Consider the following 17569-nt stretch of genomic DNA (forward strand, 5'->3'; position numbering starts at 1 on the left):
GGGAATGATACATTTGACGAGTATATAATGAAGTTTGGGCTAAATAAAAAATACATGATTTGGTTATAAGTTGAGTAGATATTACACAAGGGAATGATGAAATTTAGATAAAATGGAAGGAGAATTGGGAGGCATGCATGGTAGAAATAGTCTAGATTTATCAAAGAAAAAATGACATGGTACGGAGATTAGTTGAGAAGAGCAGTTAAAATCATGCATCTTTAAAACAAAAAAGAAGGAAGAAGATGGGAGGTTATATGATGGTTTTCTATATTTTTTATTTATTTAAAGAAGGTTGAAGAAAGAATTAGAGGAGAATTAGAAAGACAACATCATCTTAACAAATCAACAACAACTACAATATTATATTTCAATCAAGTTTACTGGAACTTCAAAACTTGTTTACTATTAGGTAGTAACTAGTAAACAAGTAATTTATTGGCAATAATAAGTACACTAATAATCAATAAACTTGTAATCTAATATGCTTATAATATTCATTTTCAAGAAAAAAAAAAGAAAAACACAAAAATTATTAGTTTATGTTCATCAAGATATTCTAGTATGTGGTTGTAATCAAAGCAAAGATTATCTGATGAATATAAATTTTTTAATTATGAATAGTTAAAGTTTTTTATTTATATTCATATGATTACTTCTTGTGTATTAAATTATATTCTAGTATTGCTACGAGTATGAAATTAAAAATCTAGAATTATGGTGAAATTCTAGAATTTAAATTTGGAATATAAGTTGCACATTTCACACTTGCTATCCAACCTTTGACACAAAATCAAAATCTTATTAACCGAGACGACATAAAAAAAACCCTAGAAAATAGATTCTCAATCAACTTCTAAGATTCTACTAATTAAATGGTTTCAGAATCTCATACTCCTTACTAGTTTGTAGGAATGCACTAAATTCAGTACGTAGACAAGACTCGAAATCTTAACTTGTTTACACTTAAGAACTGCCCATATATAGAACAATGGACTACAACATTAAAAGCGACAAACATTATATAGTAAACAGAAATAAAAATTCTTGGGGATATGATCTTTAACTGATCATCTCACCACAACCATCAGCTTCGTCTTCATTGCTGAGCCAGCTGGCGGATATCGTAAGGGTAAGCATCGGATGCCGATTGTGCACTGTAAGATCTCCTTCCAATAATTAAGTTTACAGCCTCAGTCGGGTGAAACGCATCCCAAAACACGTATTGGTTTCTGTTCCGGCAAGGAGCTTGTAAAGGTAGACATGTAATCTGTCCATTATTCCTTCCAACACCGCAGCATCCAGTGTTTGTGTTCGTAAAGCCTGAAATTAACCAACAAAGTGTTTTTAGCAACTAACGTATGCCTTGCACGTAGTTTAAGTAATTTTTATTTTAAGAATTTCATGAGCAGGGTGTCTTCGAAGCAGTTTAATAATAAATTGATTCGCTAGGAGTACCAAGCAGGCAGCCATAAAGGACTGCTAAGAGTGATAATGCGTTAAAAGGGTTTACTGGATATTTACCAAAAGCAGCAGGTCTGGTTATTAAATCCTGAAAAATTCCATAAGCATTGATGTAGATAAATCTTGCATCAGGAGTATTTCCGTTGAATTGAGCAACAAGAGATCTGAGCTTGTCATTGAAAATCTGGTTGGCAGAATTAATTCTCTGAACACATGTTCTCCCATCAGGACTATTTTGGGCCAGTTCACTTGGGCTGCAGCCAATCTGACCCAGTCCAATCAAGGCAAACTTCCTGGCTCCATTGTTGTACAAAATCTGCACCAAATTAAAAAAAATAAAAATAAATAAATAGCTCTTGGTTTCTTGAAATGACACCCTATCAAATATCATTAACTATGAATATAGATAGATAAACTGACCCTTAATTGTTGAGTATATTGTTGGATAAGAACGTTGGCATATTGCTCTGGTGTATATTGCTGGCTAGATGAGTAAAGCTGAGGCATGAAATAATTGTTAAGGTAGTCATTGCTGCCTAGTGCAATCGATAATATGCACTTGCTAAGATAATTTGCTGTCGTGTTCTTATCACCCAGTATGTTCACAATTTGTGAGACAGTATTTTGGTAGTTTCGTACTTGTCCGCTAAAACTGATTCGATCTCCCTGAAAAAGAAAAGGGAAAAATTAGCAAAATCATGCATGTGACAATTGAGCTATAAGGACATTTTAATGCTATCTAATTAGTAGTTGATTAATAATTACCAGTTGTCGGCCTGTTTCCTCTCTAATTCCAGCTGCTGCTGATGCATAATTCACTCCCCCGAGTATATCTCGGCCCCTTGCTGTAGCATAAGGTGGAATGTAGTTGCGGAAACCCAATTGTTCAGCTGTTAGAAAAGTAGCAGCATCTGTTAGTTGCATGTATGGGAAGTAAGAGTAGCATGTAGTGAGAGGGAGTGAGAGCTGGGACTTACCAATAACGTCAACTGTTGTTCTACCATTGGAAAACCTTCCGGTAGGTCCACGAGGGAAGTCAATCCCATAAGGCATATAATTAGCTTTAGCCAAAGATGAAAGTTGATTATTATTGCCATTATCGACCAAAGAATCCCCGAAAATGAAGTAGCAAGGAACTTGTTGCGCTCTAGCCCCATATTTTACTGAAAGCAAGACTAAAAAAACCACACACACCACCCACCATTTCTTCTGCACTGCCTCCATTAATTAATCAAAAAGTTTAATGCAAGGAATGATCAGTAAAAGGTAAGGAAGGGCGTGAGGTGCTTGAAATGTTCTGTGGAGGAGGTATGTGTGAGGAATTTCAATGCAAGCTATGCAACTATATATAGATGGAGTGATCACGAAGGGGACAGAGTCAAGAGATTAAAAAAAAAAACAAATAAATTAAAAAAGAGTGATAGACTAGTGGGCTCTTGTTGTCGCTTTTACAGTTGAAGAAGTTGTTGGTTGCATTAATGTCACGCGGATGTGCATGGCAAAGGACGGCGGAGATAGCTGCATTTCACTCTGCAAGCTCGGTATTTCTTGTGAAATGTATCAAACCGTTGACTGAACACCATTGCTACCGGCCAGTAATTAATATTACAGTCGGTGATGGACTTTGGTCATAATCATATATAATCATTTATGTCAAATAGCCTTAATTACAATCGGCAACAAAATCACTGTCGTTATAAATAAACAATTAGTATTTTGCTAAACTCTTGCTATGGTGCTTGTTTATCTTGGTTGGCAGTCGGCTGCAGGGTTTTGTATATATCATCCAGTTTCGCCTTTGCCCTCGGGGCAGGGCTGGTGTTTCTTGATAAAGTTCCTAGACCTATCATAACTTAAAGAAAATTAAATAAATATATGTGCAGAAGAGGATTCTTTTTAATCTTTCTTTTCCCCATTTAATTATAATAACTTGAAGATTTCCTTGTAATTAACGTCCTTGAATATTTTGCTATTGTTAGTAAATTATCCATTTCATATTTAATCTTCTTTCTCATTTACCTTTTGTTGAAAGTAAACTGGATCTGGAATTCTGAAAAATTCATAAATGATCGATCGGCTTAGTCGACAGAATATAATTCATCTTCAGATTATGATTTTCTTGTATTAGTTTAATTCTTTAATTGTTTAGGACTTTATGATTATAAAAAAGGCTTATAATTCAACATTATTAATAAACATAAAATAGAGAGAATAACTAAGAGAGTTTGGAGAGAAACACTTATTAAAAAGTATATCTTACTCTCAATCTTCTTATTTTTGAGTTCTTGACCTTACATTGTTGTGTTGATCTTATATCACAACTGCTTTTCTTCCAACAAGTGGTATCACAGCTTAGGTGTGATTATTTGACCACTACCAGAAATTCGCTAAATACCAACGGATTTACCGACGGAATATTTTCTGTCGGTATTTTGAGGTCGAAATTACCGACGGCCACTTTCCATCCGTAATTCAGTCGGTAAAAACCGACGAAAACTTTTCCGTTCGTAATTCAGTCGGTAAATACCGACGGAAATTTTCCGTCGGTATTTACCGACTGAATTACGGACGGAAAAGTTTCCGAATTTAAAAAAAGGCGGGTCACTGACGTGGAGGTTTTGGCGGGTTTTTTTTGTTCCGACGGAATCACCAACGGATTCAAAAACGACTGCCCGTAGAGTGCCCGTAAAGTGATGTGACCGGTTCGCCGTTTAAATTTCCGACGGACTCACCGAGGGATTTGAAATGGCAGATCCGTACGGTGACATGTCTATGTTTCCGTCAGAATCACCGGCGTAATAACCGACGGAGTGTCCGTCGGTAAAACTGTCGGAAAAAGTTAATATATGACAGCTCTGCCGACCCTCTCATCCCCTATTTCTCCTTCTTCTTCCTCATCCCAACTCTCCCCATCTGCAAACAACCAGCCCCCCCTCCCCCCCAAAAAAAAAAAAAATCTTCCTCATATCAGCACAACAAGTTATATTTCTTGAAGTTTTGTGGTCACAGCATCCGCGCGTGTTCTGATTTACCGACGGATTTTATCAATTTTTGTAAGTAATTATATCTTTTTAAATTTTAACATTTAATTAAATGTCAATTTTATTGTTTTTTTAGTATATGTATTTTGTTAGTAGATGTACATGTTTTATTGTTATTTCTCAAACAAACTTGTAGTATATGAATGTATAATTTTGTACCTGTTATGGTTTGTTTTAGATTTTGTAAGATTGTATTTGTTTGTAAATTGTTATTTCTTTATGGAATTACCGAATTACATGTGCTATTTTGAAATAATTAATAGGTTGCTTAATGGGCCCGTTTAAAGTTTTATCAATGGTATTGTGGAGTGGTAATTTCTGTAAATTTATATTTTTTAATTCGTATGGACGTTGATAAATGATAATGAATATTTAATATTTATGAGAAGTTGTGATTGGTTTGTTGGATAATCTCGAGTTAAAGTAATATTTGTACAAGTTTATTTACCTAACTTAGTTAATTAATACATGATGTCATCATAATTTTATAGAGGTTCGATATAAGTCATGGATGATCGTTCATGGATGTATCGAGATTCACCCCAAGGATTGCGGAGGATGGATTATTGTAATGGGGTTCAGGGTTTTATTAATTTCGTAACATCTATTCCCAGAAATTTTACTGGAGGCGGTATTAGGTGTCCATGCAGGAAGTGTGAAAATAAAAAGTATCTGCATCCAGATGTTGTAATGATGCATCTTCTACACAAAGGGTTTATGGAGAATTACCAGTGTTGGTATGCACATGGAGAAGTATTTGTTAGCGAGAGTGAGAGGAGAATGGAAGAAACGGTGGTTGGGTCTACTTCTAGTGCTAGTAACGTGCATGAAACGACAAATGACAACTCTAATCCTTACAGAAATATGGTTATGGATGCAATGAGAATGAATCAAGGTAATGGCAGTCAATGTCCAATCGTAGAAGAAGAACCTAATGTAGATGCAGCTAGGTTTTTTGATTTGTTGAAAGATTCTGACGAACCATTATGGGATGGCTGCACGAACCACAGTAAATTATCGGCCGTAGCACAGGTGTTCACCATCAAGTCAGATCACGGGTTGAGTGAGGCCGGGTATGACAAGATTATTGAATGGGCAAGAAGCATTTTACCTGAAGGGAACAGGCTGAAAGAGAACTTCTATGCTGCGAAGTCCATGATGAAACCTCTCGGTTTAGGATACCAGAAAATTGACATGTGCCCTAACTTCTGCATGTTATACTACCTTGAAAATGCTGAGATGACTGAGTGCATGACATGCGGGCATTCCCGTTACAAACCTAGAACTGGCAGGGGAAAGACTCTAGTGGCATATAAAAAACTTAGATACTTCCCGATCACACCTAGACTGCAGAGGTTATTCATGTCACCAAGGACTGCTGAGCACATGACATGGCACCAAGCACACCATGCGGTTGATGGAGTGATGGTTCATCCTTCTGACGGCGAAGCGTGGAAACGCTTTAACAGTGTTCATCCTCACTTTTTAGCTGAATCAAGGAATGTGCGTCTTGGGTTGTGTACAGACGGATTCAACCCATTTGGGTCATTTGCTGCTCCTTATTCTTGTTGGCCGGTCATACTCACAGTTTATAACTTGCCACCGGGAATGTGTATGAGGCCGGAGTTCATGTTTTTATCTACTGTCATACCCGGTCCAAGAAGCCCGGGGCGGAATATAGATGTTTGTCTTCCACCGTTGATTGATGAGTTGGCGCAGTTGTGGTCTTCCGGAGCTCTGACTTATGATATATCGAGGAAACAAAATTTCCTTATGAGGGCGGCATTGATGTGGACTATCAATGATTTTCCTGCTTATGGAATGCTTTCTGGTTGGAGCACGCATGGGAAACTCGCATGTCCATACTGTATGGAAAACAACAAGGCATTCACGCTAGTAAATGGAGGTAAAGCTTCTTTTTTTTACTGTCACCGTCGCTTCTTGCCACTTCATCACAGGTACAGAAAGAACATAAAAGATTTCTTTGTTGGCAGAGTTGAAAAAGATGTTGCATCCCCGCGTCTTTCTGGTGAAGAATTGCATAATGTTGTCTCAGAGTACGGTGACATTGTGTTTGGCCTTCAATCAGGAAAGCAAAAGTTTCCTGGTTTTGGTTTGACCCATAATTGGGTAAAGCGAAGTATCTTTTTTGAGCTTCCTTATTGGAAGACCAATCTGCTTCGCCATAACCTTGACGTCATGCACATCGAAAAGAACATGTTTGAGAATATTTTCAACACCGTCATGGATGTGAAGAGGAAGACAAAGGACAACATCAAGTCTAGATTGGATATAGCTTTATACTGTAACCGAAAAAATATGGAGTTGGTTTATGATGAGTCACGGGTCGCAAAACCAAGAGCAAGCTTCGTGTTAGAGAAAAACGCACAACTGCTAGTCTACAAATGGCTTAAGAGTCTGCGTTTTCCGGATGGACATGCATCGAACATATCAAGGCTGGTTAATATAGAGGATTGCAGATTGTATGGAATAAAGAGTCATGACTGCCACGTGTTTATGCAAACACTCATCCCATTAGCTTTTCGTGATTTGTTGCCAAAGGGAATATGGGATGCACTCACGGAGATCAGTCATTTCTTCAGAGATATATGCTCCAGCAAGTTGAATGTTGATCACATTGAGAGGCTTCAAACGAATATCGTCGAGACACTATGCAAACTTGAGATGATATTCCCTCCATCATTTTTTGACTCAATAGAGCATCTCCCTATACATCTACCGTTCGAGGCAAAAGCTGGAGGACCGGTCCAATATAGATGGATGTACCCATTCGAACGGTTAGATATTACAGTTGCAATGTAATTCATATATAAAAGTATTTTATATGTTTTTCTTAATTGAAAATACTTGATTAATATTTCAATGCAGGTACTTGTTTAATCTCAAGAAAAAGGTTAAGAACAAGGCGCATGTTGAGGCTTCGATATGTGAGGCCTATATTGTTGAGGAGATCTCAACATTTATCTCGTACTATTTCGAACCTCATCTGAGAACGAGAATCAATCGCGTTCCACGGCATGATGATGGCGGTGAAGTGCCTTCCAGTGGGAACTTGTCAATATTCTCCAATACTGGACGACCCACACCTAAAAATGCCGTAAGAGGAAGATATTTGTCGGAAATAGAGTTCAAACAAGCACACAACTATATTCTATTTAACTGTGATGAGCTGAGACCTTTTATTCAGTAAGTTTATACTAATTAAACTTTGTTAGTAATATACTGTTAATTATATATTGTAATATCATACACTCATTATCACTTGCAGGCAACATCGTCAATATTTGCTCTCCAATAACTCACAGCTGACTGAATCCCAGATCTTTCAATTACAAGATAAGCAGTTTGCCACGTGGTTCAGAACACATGTAAGCACTATCACAAACTCATTCTAACTTGCAAAATTACTGTACGTATGCATGTCATTACGAGATTCTCGTTCATTTACTGTTTATTGATGTACATTACATGCAAGGTTTATCAAATGGGAAGGAGTGCACCTAAGTCATTGTCTTTACTAAGCCTGGGGCCTGAAAGAAAATGTAAGTGCTACAACGGGTATTTTGTCAATGGATATGTTTTCCATACTGAAGAATACGGGCAAGGAAGAAAGACATACAACAGCGGTGTTTGTGTTAAGGGATCCACTAGTAGTGAGTTAGAAGTTGACTACTATGGTAGATTAGAAGAGGTCGTCGAACTGCAATATCATAACGAGCAGAATATAGTGTTTTTATTCAAATGCTATTGGTATGACACGACTGACAGAGGAATCAGAGTTGATCCGCACTATGGTCTGGTCGAAATCAACTCAAAAGCTAGACTCCGCAACATAAACGATGTCTTTGTTTTCACAAAGCAATGTCAACAAGTTTATTACACATACACCCCTTCATTTAGAAAGGATCGATCAAGAGTGGATTGGTTGTCCGTTTTAAAAACGAAACCCCGGGGTCGTGTCGAGGTTGTTCAGGATGAGAACGAAGACACAAGTGTGCGAGATGAAGTCTTTCAAGTTAGTGAGGTGGTTGAACCATATCGAGTTGCTCCTTCAATTGAATTGAAAGAAAATTCAAATTTTCGTGTTTTCGATGATAGTCTTGTTGATGTTGACGCAGATGAGTTGAATTTTGTTTTGAGCTCTAGCGAACAACCAAATATCGATGAAGAAGATGATATTCATATTGAAGATTGCGATGAAGGTGATGACAATTCAATTGATGACGAAGAAGAAGAAAATTCTGACTAACTACCAAAATGAAGCCCTATGTAAAACCCTTTTTTACATGTAATTTAGATTATGAATGATATATATATTTTGAAACACAAAATATTTATTACTTGAAATAATTAGTTGAAATGCCACAATTATGATTGATGATATATTTTGTGACATGAAATAATTACTTGAAATGCCACCAGATCACCGACGGCCACACCGACGGCTTTAAGTCCGTCGGCATTTCACAGAGAGTTCGAAAATAATTACTTGAAATGCCACCAGATCACCGACGGCCACACCGACGGCCTTAAGTCCGTCGGCATTTCACAGAGAGTTCGAAAATAATTACTTGAAATGCCACCAGATCACCGACGGCCACACCGACGGCCTTAAGTCCGTCGGCATTTCACAGAGAGTTTGAAAATAATTACTTGAAATGCCACCCGATTACAGACGGCCATACCGACAGAATTAGTCCGTCGGTGTTTCACAGAGAGTTCGAAAATAATTACTTGAAATGCCACCACATCACCGACGGCTACACCGACGAATTTAAATACGTCGGTAAGTTGTCGGCGGTTCAATTTTACCGACAACATTACCGACGGACTGCGCGAATTTCAAAGGGTTGCGCATTAAATGCGCCTCTGACCGCGTAATATTGCCGACGGAATTACCGACGGACCACGAAAAATATGGAGGGTCATTAAAAATTTTGGTGCGAAATTCAAACTTTGCCGACAGATTTTTAACACATCACCGACGGAATAAATTAAAATAATAATTAATTTTATATCCGTCGGTGAAGCCGTCGGTAAAACTGCCATATAAGTTTAAGTGACCGCCCGTTCAGTTCATTTTTTCTTCTCCTTCGTTTCTCACCTTAAGCTTTTGATTTTTTTCCTCTCCATTCTTCAAAGCTTTCACCTCCAATCTCTAGCAAGTTTTCTTCATCATCTTCATCAGTTTAAAAGGTTAGTGTTTTCTCTATTTCATTTTACTTTAATAGTTTTTTTTTGCTATTGTTTTGGTTATTTTTTTTGTTTTGGTGTATTTTTTGTAATGTAGATAAAGTCTATAGTTTTTTTTGCATAATTCATTGCTAAAGTATATAGTTTTTTTTTTTGAATATTTTTTATTGTTGTATTGGCATAATTATTATTAGTTAATTTGTTGAATTTTTATTGTTAATGTTGAATTTACCATAGAATTAGTAATTGAATATGTTGGAATAATTATTAATTTTACTTTATTATTGCATGATTTGTGTTTAATTTGTTCCATTTATTTTGATTGTTATTCTAGAGTTTTTTTTTTAATTTATTGTTTTGTTGTATTGGCATAATTATTGAATAATTACTTGAATTGTAATTGTTAATGTTGAATTTACCGTAGAATTAGTAATTGAATATGTTGGAATAATTATTAGTTTTACTCTATTATTGCATGCTTTGTGTTTAATTTTTTCCATTTATTTTGATTGTTATTATAGAGTTTTTTTTTTTTATTGTTTTGTTGTATTGGCATAATTATTGAATAATTACTTGAATTGTAATTCTTAATGTTGAATTTACCTTAGAATTAGTAATTGAATATGTTGGAATAATTAGTATAGATTGTGTAAATTGGTTGTGGCTATTGTTAATATGTGCAGGTTTGTGGATTTGGGTAGTATCCGGTATAGGGAAGGTGCTGTCGAATTTTTTTTTTTACATTTGAATTTAATTATATAATTATTTGTATCAAATTGTGTAGATGCGTAGAATGAAAACCAGAGCTGGTCGTTCAGGTGCGGTCGCAACTAGTTCGTCTAGCAGCGAGGATGATATTTCCTTAGGTGCCTCTCAAGAAGAGGCACCTGCGCCGTCAACCGATGCTGCCTCTTCCAGCGGTACTTCACAGCGCAGAGGCGGCGTGCCTTCGCAGCGGAATCAATTTACCCGCAAGTACGAGGCACAGTGGAAGGACGACCTTTCAATGTAAGTTTGTTAAGGTTTTAGTTTTTTTTTTAAAAAATTACAACATAATTTATCAAGTAATCACTATTGAATTTATTTCATTTATTTTCAGGTTCACAAACATTGAAGCCGCCCGAGTAATATCATCGGCGTTTAAATCGTCGATGGAGATTTCATTGTTTCAATGGAGTCAGATATCCAAGCATCCTGAATGGATGCCTCAAATCAATGCATGGTTTAACAGGTTTGAGGTTGGTATTAATTTATAATTTTCAGCTTATTAATATAATTGTATTATTTTTATTTAAACTTGTTTATTTATACAAAGCACAAATTCTGCTGGGACATTGAGCATAACGCTGTTGTGAGGAGGGTGTGGGAAAATCACGCGGCAACTAGGTAAGATCGAAAACAATACAGGATTTTTTTTAGACAAAAATTTATGTTTCGAAATGTAATTTTTGGTTGCGTGAAGCAGGTTGCGTGATTTTTGGTATGAAGCACAGAAAAAGGCAAAAAAAATCGCGAGGGAAAGGGGTTTCCAAGGCTGGAACGATGTTGCGGTTTGGAGGGATTTCAAACCGATATACATCCCGGAAGATATATGGCCGCACTATCTTGAGCACGTGATGTCTGAGCGGTTCACACGACGCTCACAGTCCGGTGCTGGCAACCGGAATCGGCCAATTCATGGCGGGGTGACAACTCACACTGGCGGCTCCGTTCCGTTTGCTGCACATACGAAACGGATGGTAAGATTAATTTAAATGAAATATATCGTTAAATTCAGTTGTTGTTAATATATCTTTTTTTATTATAGGCTGTGTCTCTTGGACGTGAGCCGAGCCCGATGGAGCTGTTTGTGGAGACGCACGTGCGGAGTCAAGACCGCCAGAAGGGGGCGCAACAATTCGTTGATAACCGTGCTCAGCATTTCGTGGTATGTTTGTTCAACCATTTTATTTTGTAAGTTATTATGTTTATTGTATTGAATATGATGATTACTTTTTTTATTTTATTTTCAGGAGACCTATAATAATCGGTTGAGGGAGAGATACGGGGACGATACTTTGACCCATCCGGAATTCGATCCGGATTTGTGGATGGAGGTTGGCTCGTCAGGTGGACCAGATAAAAATCGGGTTTACGGGCTCTCCAACACTACGGCCGACAACTTGCGGTCGACCCGTAGTGTTTCAACCGTTGGGAGCTCCCAATCTAAGGAGTTCGTGGCTTTGCAACAACTCAACGAGAAATACGACAACCTACAAGCAGAGTACGCACAACTCAAAGCGTCTCATGCACAACAAAGAGCGGAGTCTGAGCAATTCAAAGTGTCTCAAGCACAACAAAAAGCGGAGTATGAAGCGGCTCATGAACAGCAAAAAGCGGCTTATGACCAGCTTTACGAAATGATTATGAAATTGTCAAATAGCGGAACATGTGCGCCTAATCCTTTTTGGCCGTATAACCACCAGCCTCCGCCAGGATCTCCTCCTCCTCCTCAAGCTCCATCATCTTTATATTAATTTGTAATCAACATTATTTACCTTTAAAACTTCATTTATTATTTTTCTTGAAACATATTCAGTTTGTAATGAATATTATTTAACTTTGTTTTTTTTTTATGTTTAATAAAAATTTTATTTGCATAATTGGTTTGTATAACAATTAATTTATATAGTATTATATTATATATCCTAAATAATTTTTTAAAAACAAATTAAGAAAAAAACTATTACCAAGGATTTTACCGACGGATGAATTCGGTCGGTATTTTAAACTTTCACCGACAGACTTACCGACAGAATTAATCCGTCTCCATTTAACAGTAGCTTCCACCAGTACCGACGAATTTACAGACGGAAATATTCCGTCGGTATTTCATACATTCACCGACCGATGTAACGACGGATATTTTCCGTCGGTAATTTAAATTTCACTGACGGAATGAAAATCCGTCGGTATATTTCAAGCGGGAATTTTTTTTTTGGCGCGCACGTTCCGTCTGTAAAACCGTCGGTAAATGATTTTTTTGTTTTTCCGATTGATATACCGACGAAATGAGGAATCACCGACGAAGGTAAAGCCGACGGAAGTATTCCGTCGGTAAAAAAATCACCGACGAACTTCTAATCACACACCGACGGAATTTTGTCGTCGGTAAAACTGTGAAATCTTGTAGTGGACATGGTCAATCCAAACTTCCCACTTCAATATTATAGGTTGACAAAAGACAACTATGAAACTTGATGTATTCGAGTAAAAACTTGGCTAGGTTCTCAAGATGTATGAGAGATGGTTGAAAAAGGCTTTGAAAAGCCTATAATTGGAGCAACGTTGACTTCAGCTAAAAGGGAGGGCGTGCAAAAGGCATGAAGGAAAGATTAACAAGCACTAACAATCATCCACCAATGTCTAGATGATACCACTTTTGAGATAGTGGTCAACGCAACCACCGCCAAGCAAGCATGAGAAGTTTTGCAAGAATCAAACCAAAAAACTGACAATATGAGAAAAGTATGTCTACAAAAGCTACGTGGTGACTTTGAAAAGTCACATATGCTTGAATCGAAGAACATTTCAGAATACTTTGCAAGAGTATTGGCTATATACAATCAAATGAAGAGATATGAAGAGAAGATGGAAGAGAAACGTGTGGCAAAGAATATCCAATGCTCGCTGCAAAAAAAAGTTTCATTATGTGGTGGTCATAATAAAGAAATCATAAAATATGGATGTTCTTTCAATACAAGGTCTCATGGGAAAATTACAAGCCCATAAGTAAATAGTCAATGAGATTTAAGAGGACATGGGTGCACAAGTATATTTTTTTTAAGCAAGATTGTTCTGGATATTGCTAAGAGGGTAGAGGATGAGGATAAATCAGAGAAAAAGAAGGATGATATAGATTTAGAAGAGGAGGTCGAGGCAACCTCAATAGGTCAACCAGTCAACCACATGAAGCAAATCGGTCGACCGGTTACATTGATAGTGGAAATTCGAGATCCAGGTTTTAAAAATCAAAAGTTAAATGCTATAATTATCAAAAAGTAGGTCATTATGCTAGGGATTGCTAGAGTCCAACCAAGAGGGTTGAGGAGAATGCAAATCTTGTGATAGAATAAGAGAAGGAAGCCACCCTACTACTAGTGCATAATGAGAGAATACAAGATAAAAAGAACATGTGGAACCTAGATAATGAAGCCAGTAACCATATGTGTGGAGAAAAAGACAAGTTCATGGAGCTTGATAAAGTAATTAGAGCTAATATCACATTTGTGGATCATTCAAAGGTTACCATCAAAGGAAAAGGTACGATTTTGATTAAATTGAAAGATAAAAGTCATCAATGTATTGGTGATGTCTATTATATACCAACAGTAAAAAAACAACATATTGAGCTTAGGAAAATTGTTGGAGAATATGAGATTAAGATGAAAGATCTTACTTTAACATTACTTGACACTAAAGAAGCTATGATTACAAAGGTAGTCATGACAAAAAATAAAGTGTTCTTACTAAACATAAAGACAGATGTGCCTAAATGCATATGTGAAGGATGAGACTTGGTTTTGGCATATGAGACTTGGGCATAAAAACTTTGATAACTTGAAGATGATGTCACAAATGAGATGTTAAAGGGTCTGCCATTAATTATACATCCAAATCAGTTATGTGAAGAATGTTCAGTGGACAAACAATTTCACAAAAGCTTTCTGAAAGAGTTTACATTAAGAATAAGTCAACCCCTTCAAGAAATACATGTCGATGTTTGGGGTCCTATCAAACCATGTTTGTTTGGTAAAAATCTATATTTTATACTTTTATTAATGATTATAGTAGAAAAACTTGGGTATACTTCTTAAAAGAAAAATCTAATGTATGTAGTTACTTTAAGAAGTTTAAGGCATTATTTGAAAAAGAAAGTGGTTATTCTATAAAATAACGTAGGACGAACAGGGGGTGAATTTTGTTCTAATAATTTTAATGAGTTTTATGAAGATCATGGTATAAAGAGACTCCTAACAATGCCTAGATTCCCACAACAAAAGGACATGGTAGAGAAAAATAACAGAAGATCCTCAACATGGCAAGAAGCATACTCAAAACCAAGAAGATGTCTAAAGAGTTTTGGACTGAAGCTGTAGATTGTGCTATCTACTTGTCAAATAGATGTCCTACCAAAGGTTTGAATAACATGACCCCACAAGAAGCATGAAGTAGAAGAAAGCCAAGTGTTTCTCATTTGAAAGTTTTTGGAAGCATTGGCTATGTGCATATAGATGATCAAGCTATATGACAAAAGCAAAAAGATGATCTTTGTGGGCTATGATCAAAAGTCTAAAGGATACAAGTTTTATAACTCTAATAAAGGAAAGATAGTGATTAGTAGAGATGTTGAGTTTAATGAAGGAGCATGAAATTGAAAGGAAAATGATGGTGAAAAATATGACTTCCTACCGGTTCTTGATAAAAAGAAGGAAATATAGTTACACCTTCATCTACACCAATGAGCTCAACTTCTCCTTCTCATTCTCCTTCTTTTTTTTCCGGTAGAAACTCAAATAGTGGCACTCCACCAAGTCCACCAAGAAAGATGAGTCTTAATGACTTATATGAGGTTACTAATCCAATGATGATGTAACATTATATTGTTACCTAGCTACATGTGATCCTGTAGTGTTTGAAACAACAATAAAGGACGTATAATGGATAATTGCTATAGATGAGAAGATTGCATCAATTGAGAAAACGACATATGAAGATTGATTCTTAGACCAAATGGAAAAAAACCAATAGGTGTCAAGTGGATCTACAAAGAAAAGAAGAATGCCAAAGAAAAGGTGAAGAGATACAAGGTAAGGTTAGTAGTAAAAGGCTATAGTCAAAAGCATGAGATTGACTATGATGAGGTTTTTGCTCCCGTTGCTAGATTGAAGACTATTCAATTAATCATTTTCACCGTTTCCCAATATAGATGGAGAATCTATTAAATTGATGTCAAATCAATTTTTTTTTAATGGTTTTCTTAAAGAGAAGGTCTACATTGAACAACCTATGATTTATGAAGTAAAGGAATATGGATACAAGATTTTAAAGTTGAATAAATCCTTGTATGGATTGAAGCAAGTCTCAAGGGCTTGGTATAGTCATATTGATGGCCATTTCTTAGAAAATGGATTTGTTAAATGCCTCCATGAATATACTATTTATGTAAAGATAAAAAAAAAATGGAGATACTCTTATTGTATGTTTGTATGTGGATGACTTATTCTTTACAGGAAATAATCCGATGTTTGAAGACTTCAAGCAAGCAATGACCAAGGAGTTTGAGATGACAAATATTGATTTTATGTCTTAATACTTAGGGCTTGAGATCAAACAAGAAGAAGATGGAATCTTTATGAATCAAGAGAAGTTTGCAAGAGAGGTTCTCAAGAAGTTTAAGATAGAGGATTATGCAAAAGTGAACACTCGAGTTGAGTGTGAAGTGAAGATGTCAAAGAATGATGAAGGGGAGAGGATAAACTCTACAACATTCAAGAGCTTAGTTGGACTTTTGAGATATTTGACATGCACTCATCTAGATATTCTTTTTAAAGTGAGACTTGTGAGTAGGTTTATGAAGACACTTACTATGACACACTTCAAAGCTTTGAAGTGAATTCTTCGGTATATCAAAGGTATTGTTAATTTTGGCTTATTCTATGGTTATTCTAATAACTTTGAACTTGTGGGTTATAGTGATAGTGATTGTGCTGGAGATATAGATGATAGAAAGAGCACTACGAGTTTTGTTTTCTATATGGAAGACACAACATTCACATGGAGTTCAAAGAAGCAATCTATAGTCACTTTGTCAACATGTGAAGTTGAATATATAGCTACTACATCATGTGTTTGTAATTCCATATGGTTAAGGAGATTATTGAAGGAATTGTGAATGCCACAAGAGAAGCATATTGAAATATATGTGGACAACTCATCAGTTATTGCATTAGCGAAGAATCCAGTATTTTATGATAGAAGTAAGTATATTGACACAAGATTTCATAACTTATGAGATTGCATTGCAAACAAGAAAGTTGAAGTCAAGTATGTAAAGACACAGGACAAAGTCACAGATATATTCATAAAGCCGCTCAAATATGATGTTTTTATCAAAATAAGAGATTTGTTGGGAGTTATAAAGAAATTAAGTTTAGGGGGGATGTTGAAAGTAAATTAGATTTTAGATTCTAAAAAATTCAGAAACGGTCGACCGGTTTAGTTGGTAGAATACAATTTCTATTTAGATTAAGATTTATTTGTATTAGTTTAATTCCTTAATTGTCTAGGACTTTATGTCTATAAAAAACTTGTAATTCAGCATTATTAACACACATAAAATATAGAGAATAACTAAAAGATTTTAAAGAGAAACATTTAATAAAAGTATATCTTCCTTTCAATCTTCTTTTTATTTTTGAATTCTTAACCTTGCATTGTTGTGTTGATCCTGTACCACAGCTACTTTTCTTCGAGCACCCTCTGGCACTTTCTTGATATCAATTATTATATATCGTGTGGGAAGATCATCCTGTTGGCCTATTTTTTATAGAGCTAATCTGCAGCTGCTTATTGATTTTACTCAGAGCCATTACAGGAAAATCGTTGCAATACATCTATTTATGTGGCTGTCTTGAAAATATAAATCACAAAATGAGCTAATTAACAACCCAATAATATTAATAAGTAATACTCACTTGGATGATGAAATCACATGGTAATTATGGATATCACTGTAAAATCAAATTTCAGTTCTGGTAGCATTAAGGGAATGGGAATTTAATATATCTTTTTTTTTAAAATAAAACCCC

General features: G+C 36.0%; 1 protein-coding gene and 1 pseudogene across 1 annotated transcript; one reads left to right on the forward strand and one right to left on the reverse strand.

Moving 5' to 3' along the window:
* Positions 1–781: 781 nt before the first annotated feature.
* On the reverse strand, positions 782–2789 carry LOC7471845 (GDSL esterase/lipase At5g45670). The gene is made up of 5 exons (XM_024611538.2): positions 2442–2789; positions 2230–2354; positions 1885–2130; positions 1525–1780; positions 782–1323 (listed from the first exon to the last, which is right to left on the reverse strand). The coding sequence occupies exons 1-5, from the start codon at positions 2686–2688 to the stop codon at positions 1100–1102; spliced, it is 1098 nt and encodes a 365-aa protein (XP_024467306.2). The 5' UTR covers positions 2689–2789; the 3' UTR covers positions 782–1099.
* A 4043-nt stretch (positions 2790–6832) lies between these two features.
* LOC127904010 (uncharacterized) lies at positions 6833–16938 on the forward strand (annotated as a pseudogene).
* The last annotated feature ends 631 nt before the right edge of the window (positions 16939–17569 follow it).

This window comes from Populus trichocarpa, chromosome 11 (assembly GCF_000002775.5).
Source record: "Populus trichocarpa isolate Nisqually-1 chromosome 11, P.trichocarpa_v4.1, whole genome shotgun sequence".
Classification (NCBI taxonomy): Eukaryota; Viridiplantae; Streptophyta; class Magnoliopsida; order Malpighiales; family Salicaceae; genus Populus; species Populus trichocarpa.

Excerpts from the sequence above, each read along its gene's own strand:
- LOC7471845 (XM_024611538.2), bottom strand. The coding sequence starts at position 2,688 with ATGGAGGCAGTGCAGAAGAAATGGTGGGTGGTGTGTGTGGTTTTTTTA. Across the intron at positions 2,131-2,229 it reads AGGAAACAGGCCGACAACTG|GGAGATCGAATCAGTTTTAG; the intron begins GTAATTATTAAT and ends TTTCTTTTTCAG. Across the intron at positions 1,324-1,524 it reads AACCAGACCTGCTGCTTTTG|GCTTTACGAACACAAACACT; the intron begins GTAAATATCCAG and ends GGTTAATTTCAG.